At 34.3% G+C, this 11,702-nt stretch overlaps 2 protein-coding genes across 2 annotated transcripts; both read right to left on the minus strand.

Moving 5' to 3' along the window:
• Window positions 1-178: 178 nt before the first annotated feature.
• Window positions 179-7,671, minus strand: LOC121974663. The gene is made up of 13 exons (XM_042525817.1): window positions 7,518-7,671; window positions 6,092-6,239; window positions 5,853-5,996; window positions 5,650-5,765; window positions 4,625-4,779; window positions 3,710-3,798; window positions 3,058-3,586; window positions 2,689-2,865; window positions 1,914-2,095; window positions 1,680-1,759; window positions 733-856; window positions 576-650; window positions 179-504 (listed from the first exon to the last, which is right to left on the minus strand). The coding sequence occupies exons 2-13, from the start codon at window positions 6,185-6,187 to the stop codon at window positions 316-318; spliced, it is 1,956 nt and encodes a 651-aa protein (XP_042381751.1). The 5' UTR covers window positions 6,188-6,239; window positions 7,518-7,671; the 3' UTR covers window positions 179-315.
• Window positions 7,672-8,857: 1,186 nt separating this feature from the next.
• On the minus strand, window positions 8,858-9,751 carry LOC121978088. The gene is made up of 3 exons (XM_042530470.1): window positions 9,671-9,751; window positions 9,384-9,585; window positions 8,858-8,949 (listed from the first exon to the last, which is right to left on the minus strand). Exons 1-3 carry the CDS (start codon window positions 9,749-9,751, stop codon window positions 8,858-8,860), a joined length of 375 nt encoding a protein of 124 aa, XP_042386404.1.
• Window positions 9,752-11,702: the final 1,951 nt, after the last annotated feature.

Below are 11,702 nucleotides of genomic sequence, written 5' to 3' on the forward strand. Positions count from 1 at the left end.
TGGTCTTTCAAAATTTTTTCTCAATAACTATTATTTTATTACTATTAATAAATCTTTTTTAATCTTTTGCACATTTATCATAATTTTATGATCATAATTTTCTCAATAACTTTCTCTTCAATATTTTTATTCAAAATCAAGAAAAGTAAAAGATAAAAAAGACTTTAGCACTGCAAAATTGTATACTAAACAAAATTTTTCATAGAAGTTGGGTTTTGAATCTCAATCTTCGATACACACCACGCACACCATTGAAATACATAGTTCAAGAGTGTTGATACATCTAATAAGGTACAAAAAGAACTTCGCGAGCGATCATGTCTGACCCAGTTCATGGTCGTCATTGCTGTTGCTCTCATCTTCTCCGTACAACATCTCATCGATCTCTTCGTCTTCATTGTTTTCATCGCTGAAACCAACATCTTCATCATCGTCATCGCTCAGCATTTTGACACCGTCGCCGAGGTGCTCATCCATTGATACTTTCTTACCAATTTTATCGATCTGAAAAGGAACCAACCATTTTTGAAGTGCATAACAAATTTATAGTTCAGAAAATTAGATGTGAATGATACCTGAGTCATGATTAGTCGAATTCTACCGGATAACTTCAGTAAATGATTGATGGACGCACATCTTAACCTTATCATCTGCCGGAAAGAAGACGAAGCAATGATCAGACGACTCAAAATGGTTGCTGTTTTCTCAAATAAACACAAACAAGGAATGTACATTTTTAGATGCCTTTTGCAGACCGTCTAGCATTCCAACTGATGAATCTTTACTTGCAACAAACTGACCGTGCATGAGCAGAATATAATATATCCATTGAAGAACATTCTTTAAACCAGGTGTTCTGTCAAAGAAAAAGATTTCATCATCACAATTATCTTTATCAAACCATGTTTATCTCAACTATCTAAGATCCTACTATATAAAGACTATCCATCAACTTTATATGAGATTATATCATTAATAACTATTTTAAGTTATTAAATCATTTTGATTATATTAACTATAATGTTTAGCCAACCCGAGTACCAAGTGGGATAAGAATTAGTTGTTATTATTGTAACTATAATATTTTCTTTTATCTTGATCTTCTTCCACCTCTTCCAAGTTCCACTCTGATTGATTAAGTTGTTTTAAAAATGTAATTGTTAAATCAGATAACACCGTGAATCTCAAGTCAAATCCAGTATCATCATTGTATGACTTGACAAGTGAAAATCTAAACAAAATATTGAAATATTGTTCCTGGATTGACTTAACACAGTGGCAAAAACCAAATTTGCTAATAGTTGCTATTACAATTCCCTAGCATAATCTATTTTTATCACTTGGCAACAACTGCAAAATGTTCCAGTAAATCAATGAGATTGGGATCTTGTTAAAAAAACCTCTTCATATGCCATGACACAAGAATACACATGAAGGTAAGAGCATAGTTTCAAGTGTGCTGAAAAGTAAATTCTTACAGTATTTGTTTTGCTTAAAATTGATGCGCAGACAGTAAAAACATAACTGAAGATCCTACAGTCGGAACAAATCTAACCAATTTTCCATGGGGCAACTGAAATTTGGTCAATAATCTCGCAGAAATGGGAGAATCACATTTTTCAAAACAAAGCCCCAACTGCAAGCATCATTAGTTCAAACAAAAGAAAATCCTTACATACCTTTTCCTCCAAGCAGAAATAAGGTCTTCAAGGAAATTGTACGCATCAGCAGAGTTCATGGACGAGACGTGCAGCCTTATCTACTCATAGCACAAACTATAGTCAGTTGTTACATCTAGAGAATCTCAATTTACATGTTTATTTATTTAATTGCAACCTAAACTTCCACCGGTAACAATAAAAAGGAATTACTAAAAAAAAATATACTGTCTACCCATTAGAAACACAACAGACCTTCCTTGAAGAAATCTTTGCATCACTTGATATCATGTCGCCACTGTAGAGATCTAGAGAAGTACTAGTAGGACTACTTGGATCACTTGCTTCCTTGGAAAAATCATTTTCACTGATAAATCCCAGTTCTCTCAGCTTATCTTCTAAGCATATTGTATCTTCCTCCATTCTTTGCAGGACAACTGCACCAGTGAACATTTTTAAACTTGAAGATGGCAATGAAAAACTTAAGTTGTCAAATTCCAAAGTCAACAAACTTTTGAGTTTGCTCAAGATATATGAAGAGCACATTCATTCCAAATTCAGAAAATGCTAACAGAATCACAACTTCATCCATGCAATTAATATCAGTATCAAAATTATTAATATGTTTCTATAGAAATGCGTAGAAATTTATTTTAAATATATTTCTAATAGATCAACAACATGAACTTAAAATCAAACATCATTTATCAGAAAGTCTCTTTATTGTTAGATATAACCATATAATGGAACAACCCATTCTTAGTGCATTTAATCAGTTCCTCAGCTAGCTATTTCACAAGCATTGATGCACAACTAGACAACTGATTCTATTAGACTCTACCTGCCACTATATCAAGCATAACAAATTTGTTATAATTATTTTATCTGAGCATTTTCACAAGATTTCTAAGTTTGTATGGAAACACAACATAGTTAAGAAAAAAAACATCCATTTCATTTCACAGTTAATGGGATCAAAATCAAATGTTCTAAGAATAATCTATACATTAAAAAAGGAAAAACACGGTACCTCTTCTATCAGTTGATTGTTTTTTCACTTCCTTGATTATTGGATCAGTTATAGCATCCTCAATATCTGCAGTCAATTTTGCCATAGAATGCTTTCTCTTCTTATCATGCGTATGTAGCTTTGGAATTGGAAGAACAGCATGTTCTGCATTTGTTCGATCTAGTGCAGTAACCGTTCCTACAACACAAAAATAAGACACCTGTGAAGACATAAAAGTAGGAAGTAGATAGTAGTAATTATCAAATCAAAGTAGGGTTGCGCTATGTAACTATAGGCTGCAAAAAAAATAGTCCTTTTCCAAATTTCAAGTATTTAACAACACAAACCAGTTACTCGAAGCTAAATATTTTTTTGTTTTGTAAATCGTACCTTTCATGCTCCTCATTTGTGGCTTCTGAGGATGAGGAAAGCTGCCAATTGGCAAAAGAATACCACCTTTGGAGTCATCTAATTTAATGTCTGTTCCATAATGTACCAACAGTTTCTGAAATGAAGGCTTAACTAGTGAACCATAAGCAAGGAAAACATGTCCTGAAGCAGCTTTAGGTGTATCTAGAAGTTTTGCTCCGTATATGCCCAAATCATTTATCTTTGGCTCCATAAAAACTGAGATCTTTGTGGGCTGACTATGGCGCAATTCTTCAAGGTTACTTCCATACCAAAAATAACCCATGCCAACTTCAGAAATGGCCAGAACAGAAAACCCCTCTCCAAATTTTTCATCCTTTTGTACATCTTTGCCGTCCAGAAAAACAGCTGGATGCTCCATTGAGAGAATACAACTAGCAGATTGCTTTTTGTCTCCACCTACTCTCCAAATGGCAATATGTCTCTCACCAACTCCAGATGTCATGATATATTGCCCATCTTGACTGAAAATCATGCACTGAACAGCCACCTGAATAACTTCTTGGTGTTTAGTTAAGTAAATTCAAGTGGTAATGAATTGATGAATGAAAAAAAGATAGAGGACATGATGTAAAAGAAGGAAGAGAGTGTTGCAAGTATATAAATAACATACTGGGTGTCCAGAAAACTTTTGTAGTTTCTTGTTATCAGAACAACCAAAAGTCTTCAGCTGTCCAGATGCAGTGGCCAATATTTTACCATCTGATGAGATTATAAATTCATCCATATAAATATCAATCGCCCATGATTGAAGTTTATAAAAAACATGTGCATTGTAAAAAAGCCATGAACATTTAGATGTATTAGATATGGACTATAAAAAATAGTTGCTGAAAGAAAATTCAAATGACTGCGAAACCTGAAAAGAATTGTACCAACAACTATCTTAGTAATGAATACATGCATGATGCATCCACATGCGTCCACCACATATTGCAGATGCACGATAGGGTTATCAAACAACAGGCTGAAATGTTGTATGCATACACTTTTTGAAAGATTGTCATCAACTATCACAAGCCTTAACTAAATGTAGAAGCTAACACAAGCATTAAATAAAACGTGGGATTTTGCCCACGATATTGCTACAAGTCAACATTTTAAAACAAAGTTATGTGCTAAAACTAGGAAAGAATTAAAAATAGGTTAAATGCAGTATTGGCATGATATTTGTCAACAGAAAGATTAAAAAAAATAAACACAAAAGCTAATATGTGGATCATCTAAACCAATCAAAGCATATCTATGAAGACAAATAAGCTAATTGACAAAAAAATAGTTTCTTTTGGCATAAAATTTCTTGCCACTAAAAAATAATAACAGATTTGATCTTTTATTGGTCCAAATTGCAAGAATCCTCATTAGTTAGAATACCATAATATATTGTTTCTGTATGTAGTTCTGATACACAAAAATAAATATCTGTAGTTCAAGAAACAAAGTTAAATACAGAACTGAAACAAAGTTAAATACACTATTAAAACAAAGATATCAAGGAGAAAAAATTTGTCTCGTAATTAAACATTACCAGCAGAAACAGCCATAGAAGAAATTGATTTAGTAAATGCCCTAAATTTTCCTATCAAGCTCCCCTTCGCTGCATCAATCTCACAAACCATACCATCAACACCCGTTGTGTACACAGATTGATGAAACTCAGAAAAACAAACAGCATTCACACCCCTGCCAATGATTAGCAGGAATCATAACAAAATAAAGAAAAACATTACAGAAGCAATTGAAAGAACAAAAGTTAAAGCATTACATGCAAATACGAACAGGCTTATAGATTATAATCATAACAAGGGGAAATAACTTAAAGGAGCATTCCTAAGCTTCGAACCTTTAACTTATTCAAGCAATCAAAAACTGAGATAATTAAAAATTATTCAGTGTGAAAGAATTATAAAAAAAAAAATCTTGGTGGAACGCTCAAGTTAAACATCAGTTCTCATATTTCATAATGGATATATTCTATGATGTATAGTGAACATTTAAAGATTAGCAGTGATCTAATTATTCCCTATAGCTAAGGATTTACGCATGAGAATTAAAAACAAATTAAGTGATAGTGACAAAGAATAGAACCCTTCAAATTGTTCAATAAACTTACCATGAAAACATGAAGATGAAATATCTAAAAAAACAATATTCATATGCAGAGTTAGATACAGTGCAAGAATGTGTACAAGCTTATTCTGAAATGCCAAGCTTAAATGTACAGATATTTGTACCTCATGATTATGGTTAAAAGAGAAGTCAGCAATTAAGCGTCCAATGATAAGCCCGGGACAAAATACAGCTATATAGAAAAGACATACTGAAAAATGGTACTTTGTCCTTGTACCTAAGATCTATAATAAATGTCACCAAAAGTCTAAATCATGAATGTCAAAGCATTAACAGTTCTTGACCATATATCAATGAAAGAATTGTTCAGTACTGGCACCATTGACTTTGTTCACTATTTTTCTTTCCCTAAAAAAATACAATTAGTTTACCACAATATAGGCACATTTCAAGTCAAAGTATAATCCTCAAAGAGATTCGCACCCAGGATGACAGTCACTAATTTTCCACTTCAATTGTCCAGCAGATACATCCAACGCTAGAACATCGCCGTTCCCAGTTCCCAACACCAAGAAGGAGCTTCCTGATTTTCTTTTTTTCTACAAGGCAGATAAGAAAAGCAATTTTCAACATAAGTTGTTTTGTCCTGGTTAACGGATGATGAGCAGAAATATCTAAAATAAAACCTTTCTTTCAAGTGGAACCCATTTCATGCAGGTATAGTCAAGTGAAAGGTGCCCACTTTTAGGCTGAGACAAAATGCTTGATGCATCAGAAGGCGATAAATCTGAAAACTCCGTCTGCAACTGACCTTTTATAGTGTCCCATATCTAACAGTCAACACATTCAAAGAATATAAGCACAAAAACAAAACCTGTTAACCAAAACACAAAACTAAACAGGTAATGACAGAGTAGATGAGGACCTTAATACGACCGTCACCCGAAGAAATGGCAAAGAACTCTGAAGAGGGGCTGAAGGCCGCTAGGAGACCTCTGACGTCATGAAAGTTGAGAGCCATCTTGAAATGGGAGTGAGTAAGATGGGATAAAGATTAAACAAGAATCTCCCAGCTGAAAGAACAAAAGGTGGTTTCAAAACCTAGTTAGAACCCTATGTATCAGTTTTTTTTTTTTTTGTGAGAAAAACATAATTAATAAAAAATAATTACACAAAGATATCAATATCATGCTACGATATACAAATAAGTTTGCAAGATAACACTACTGAAAAAGTTGTCTATGCTATGACTATGCGTTGTTTCACATGCCACATACATGCAATTTTAAATTAGAAAATACTAAAACCAAATTAATATATTGAAATTAAAAAAAAACATTCATGTAAGCATGCTTGGGTGTTTTGAATGTGGAGTACAATAGTCTAAAAAGTGTTGTAGGCGGACGCATAGCCTAAATTGAAAAGGGTCCCCTTTGCCTGGGGATTATATAGTTGGCATAAAATGGATGAGAAATCGATCAGGAAAAGCTCCAAGTCAGTGGATCACTAGTCAACACAGTGTGCTAATTGGTCTACTTGCATATCAAATTGTATCACTATTTCGACGAGCTTTCATTTATTGACAAGCTTTCATGTCTTTAACAAATTAATATATTGAAATTAAAAAAAAAACATTCATGTAAACATGCTTGGGTGTTTTGAATGTGGAGGACAAAATTCTAAAAAGTGTTGTAGGCGGCCGGATAGCTGAAATTGAAAAGGGTCCCCTTTGCATGGGGATTATATAGTTGGCATAAAATGGATGAGAAATCAATCAGGAAAAGCTCCAAGTCAGTGGATCACTAGTCGACACAGTGTGCTAATTGGTCTACTTGCATATCGAATTGTATCAGTATTTCAACGAGCTTTCATTTATTGACAAGCTTTCATGTCTTTAACAACACATATAAATCAATAAAACAGGACAAAAGAAAGAAAAAAAAATCTCCATTGGATAAAACTTTGACCAAATGAAAGGGTGGCTCTTAAGTAGGGATGGCAATGGGTAGGATTTGGGTAGGATTTCATATCCTCCATACCCATCCCCATTTATTATATCTATACCCATACCCATCCCCATACCCATCAAGAATAGAAGACAAATCTATCTAACATAAAAAGGGAAATCACAGATCGATTTCCAATTCAGTACCATTGGAAAACCCTAGGAGCAATCAAACTCAATCCAACGTGATACAAGAAACCCAAAAGAGGAGGGAAGGGGAAAAGCGCCACAAAAATCCAAAACCTAGGACTTTCCAATTGGTCCACCCCATGTCAGGCAATGAGACAAGCGCGGCCATCGAACAGGAGAAGCAACGGAATAAGACGCAATGGCATAGAGATGTTACCGATCAGAGAAGAGGATGTGCCGGAGGATCTCGCCGGATCTCGGTGGTCGCCGTTTTGTCTCGCACGCCGCCGCAGGCCGGAAGAGGGAGAGGAATGCGAGATATTAATGAGTTAAGTCGGAGTGTTTCAGTTCCAGCTTCTAGACCCGGTTTACCTCCACGTTAATCCGGTTCGATGTGAATTGTACTCAAATCTTTTATTTTTGGACGGATTAAATAATTGTTATCTGGTTCATGCAAATTTTTAATTGTAGTTAAATTATATTTCATGAAAAAACTATATTTTAAAAAATAACAAAGTTTGATGATTACCAAAACAACATAAAAAATTACTAAAATCATTAATGAATGGGGTGTAAAAATCAATTTGACCCGTCAAGTCTAATCCGATCTGAGTCATCGGATTGAATTCGAGTTAGAGGTTTATGGATCGATTTAGATTTAGGATCCGAGTTTTTTTATAGGTTAAATTAAATTAAATTTTAAATTTTAAAATATTTTATAAAAATCAATAATAAAATAGTAATATAATAATTATAAAATATTATAATAAAATTAAAAATTATAGAAAAAAATGAATTGGTCAGTTTATTCGAATTACTCTACTTAAGATTTTCATATTGAGTTTAAATTCAGATTGAATTAAATTTTTTTATAATATTCTTCAACCCGAATTCATCCGATGCATCTAAAATTATGTTAATGATTTATATAATTTCCCCTAGTTCCATGAAATAAAAAATACAGGTAAATACCTCCCTTATATTCCAAAAGTTAGTAGTCATCTGTAATTTATCTCCTTCGTGTTAATCCTGGGACGAATTGACGGGAGCACTTGAGACAAGCTTATTCATATGTTACCATCATAAAATAGAATGCACCGCTTCAATAAGTGTGTTATTAAATAATTTTGATGTTTAAACAAAGATTTAAGTTAAAAAATATATTATATTTATTAATAAAATAAATATTAAGCTTAAACAAAATTATTTAATAAGTGTATTATTAAATAATTTTGATGTTTAAACAAAGATTTAAGTTAAAAAATATATTATATTTATTAATAAAATAAATATTAAGCCGAGACCAAGTAATTGTTGATGAAGAAAAAAAAAACCAGTGTAATTTGTCAATGTAGTTTGACAATAGATTTACTAACATTACATTTACAATTAGACAACAAGCCAAAAGGTACACAATCTAACACAAACTTGATGTTCTACCACCCAACTTGTTGGAAGAAATGCCACATAAGATTGACAATTACAGAAACACTAGTGCTTGGAGAAGAGATGATAGAACAAACAAGATTTAGTTTCCTTCATTTTGAGATCTGTAGATCAGCCTTCCTCCCAGTCGATGTCGTCCTCTTCATCACCGGATTCAGTCGCCTCCATGTTCAAGTCCGCAAGTACATACTTTTCACTTGAACCTATAATTAACATTTCAAAGAAACGTGATGAGACAATAGTATCGAATTTCAATGTTAGACGCAATCATTCGATGAAGTGAGATCAGATACAATATGTAAGTATCTCAATATCACTGTCAAATGATAATTTTAGAGAGACCTCCACTTGAAGAATAAGCAACTTTCTTATTTAATCAATAAGTAGAATTGTTAGTGCCCACAACAAATCCATGCAGGAAAAAAGATTCAAGATTTAATTGCTTAGAGCTAAGTCAGCATGGTCTATCTTATGTGATCCCACACACAAACATGTATGATGTATCGTTACTAGAACAAACGATTGAACATACAGTGTGTGCGCGCGCTTGTGTGTCAAATATGTAATGTGAGTTTGTCACTATTGCACTCAATTGAAAGAACTGAATGACACTGAAACTGAATGAGAATGGACAAACCGGAAGTTGGAGCATCTTCCCACTCCACAATATCTTTTTCATAAACTTGTCGTTTAGCTTTCTTCCCCACTTGGCGTTCTGTTTCAGAAACACCATCATCTTGCGTCTGAGTTCTGTCTATCCCTTGTTGTATGCTTAAAGCTTCTTCCTGTTCTTTCTGCCTCTTTAATATAGCTTCGTAGTACTCCTTGAGATATTCATCCTAAAAGAAACATACATGTTGTATAAAAGTAGATTGTATACGTGATCAAGCATTGAGACCAAATGATTGCAATTTCAATACTAGCCTGTATACTCTTCTCATCTTCTTTGGCATCTTTTGTTTTTTTGTCATCACCAGGATCAGAACTTTTATCTGCATTTATCATATCTCCTCTTTGTTCTTTTGTTAGATTCATTCCTTCTTTAATCATCAATTTCCTTTTTCTAGAAATACACCCGTTCGGAAAACAAACACCTTGTCATGCGTGGGATTATAGAAGTAATATTCCTTCGTTTCCTTGGGATATCCAACAAAATAGCACTTATCTTATTTAGGTCCTAGTTTATTTGAGACTTGTCGTCCAACGTAAGTCTCACAACCCCAAATCTTCATAAAAGACATCTTGAGACTCTTCCTGTCCATATCGTATATGATGTCTTTATGACGACCTTGGATGGAACTCGATTAAGTGTGAAAGCAGCCATCTCTAGAGCATGTCCCCAGAAGGAAGTAGGAAGATTTGTATGACTCATCATCGATCATACCATATCTAATAATGTACGATTCCTCCTTTCTGATACACCATTCCATTGTGGTGTTCCAGATGAAGTGAGTTGAGATATGATCTCACACTCAACGAGATGGTCATGAAACTCTTGGCTAAGGTATTCCCCACCTCGATCTGATCGAAGCATCTTAATACTCTTACCTAGTTGGTTTTGTACTTCATTCTTGAATTCTTTGAACTTTTCAAAGGATTCGGATTTGTGTCTCATCAGATACACATATCCGAATCTACTGGAATTATCAGTGAAGGTAATGAAGTAATAATAGCCTCCTCTAGCTGCTATTCTGAAAGGGCCACATACATTAGTATGTATGAGTTCTAACATATCATTAGCCCTTTCGCCATGTCCACTAAATGGAGTCTTCGTCATCTTGCCTCGAAGACAAGATTCACATACCTCATATGATTCAAAATCAAATGAGTCCAAAAGTCCATCCTTATGGAGTTGTGATATGCGACTCTCATTTATATGACCTAAGCGATAATGCCAGAGATATGTCTGGTTCAGATCATTCGACTTGAACCATTTGGTATTTATGTTATAGATCGGGTTTTCAAAGTCTAGAATATAGAGTCCATTTATCATAGGTGCACTACAATAAAACATATCATTTAAATAAATAGAACAACATTTGTCCTTTATTATAAATGAGAATCCCTTCTTGTCTAAACAAGAAACAGAGATTATGTTTTTGGTTAAAGCAGGCACATAACAACATTCTTCTAGTTCTAAAACAAGCCCAGTGGGTAAAGATAAGGAATAGGTTCCTACAGCGACAGCAGCAACTCTTGCACCATTACCTACTCATAGGTCTACTTCACCCTTTGTCAATAATCTACTATTTCTCAGTGTCTGCACATTAGTACAAATGTGAGATGCACATCCGGTATCTAATACCCATGAAGAAGAAATAGATAGATTGACTTCTGTAACATAGATACTTGAGGCAGAGGTCTCACTTTTCTTCCTTTTTAGTTCCTCTAGGTACACCTTGCAGTTCCTCTTCCAATGTCCGGTCTCACCACAGTGGAAGCCGGTTCCTTCCTTAGCAACCCCACCTTTGGGTTTCAGTGCATTAGCCTTACCCTTGCCTTTGGCTTGGGTCTTACCCTTACCTTTAGGCTTCCACTTCCCTTTGCCCTTAGATACCATCAGAATGGAACTAGGCTTTGCCTTCTTAAGGTTGATTTCAGCAGTTCTTAACATGCTTAACATCTCAGGCAGTGGTTTATCAATTTCATTCATGTTATAGTTCATGATAAATTGATTATAACTGTTAGACAACGACTGCAAGATAAGGTCAGTGGCCAATTATTGGCCTAGTGGGAAGCCCAACCTTTGTAGATTCTCCACATACCCGATCATTTTGAGCACGTGAGGTCCTACGGGACTTCCTTCTTGCATTCTACATTGAAACAGTGCTTTAGAGATCTCGAATCTCTCATACCTTGCTTGTCCTTGATATAGTTATCTAAGATGTTCAACCATATCATAAGCATCCAGGTTCTCATGTTGCTTCTGAAGCTCAGAGTTTATGGTGGCAATCAT

The sequence above is a fragment of the Zingiber officinale genome, chromosome 4B, assembly GCF_018446385.1.
Source record: "Zingiber officinale cultivar Zhangliang chromosome 4B, Zo_v1.1, whole genome shotgun sequence".
Classification (NCBI taxonomy): domain Eukaryota; kingdom Viridiplantae; phylum Streptophyta; class Magnoliopsida; order Zingiberales; family Zingiberaceae; genus Zingiber; species Zingiber officinale.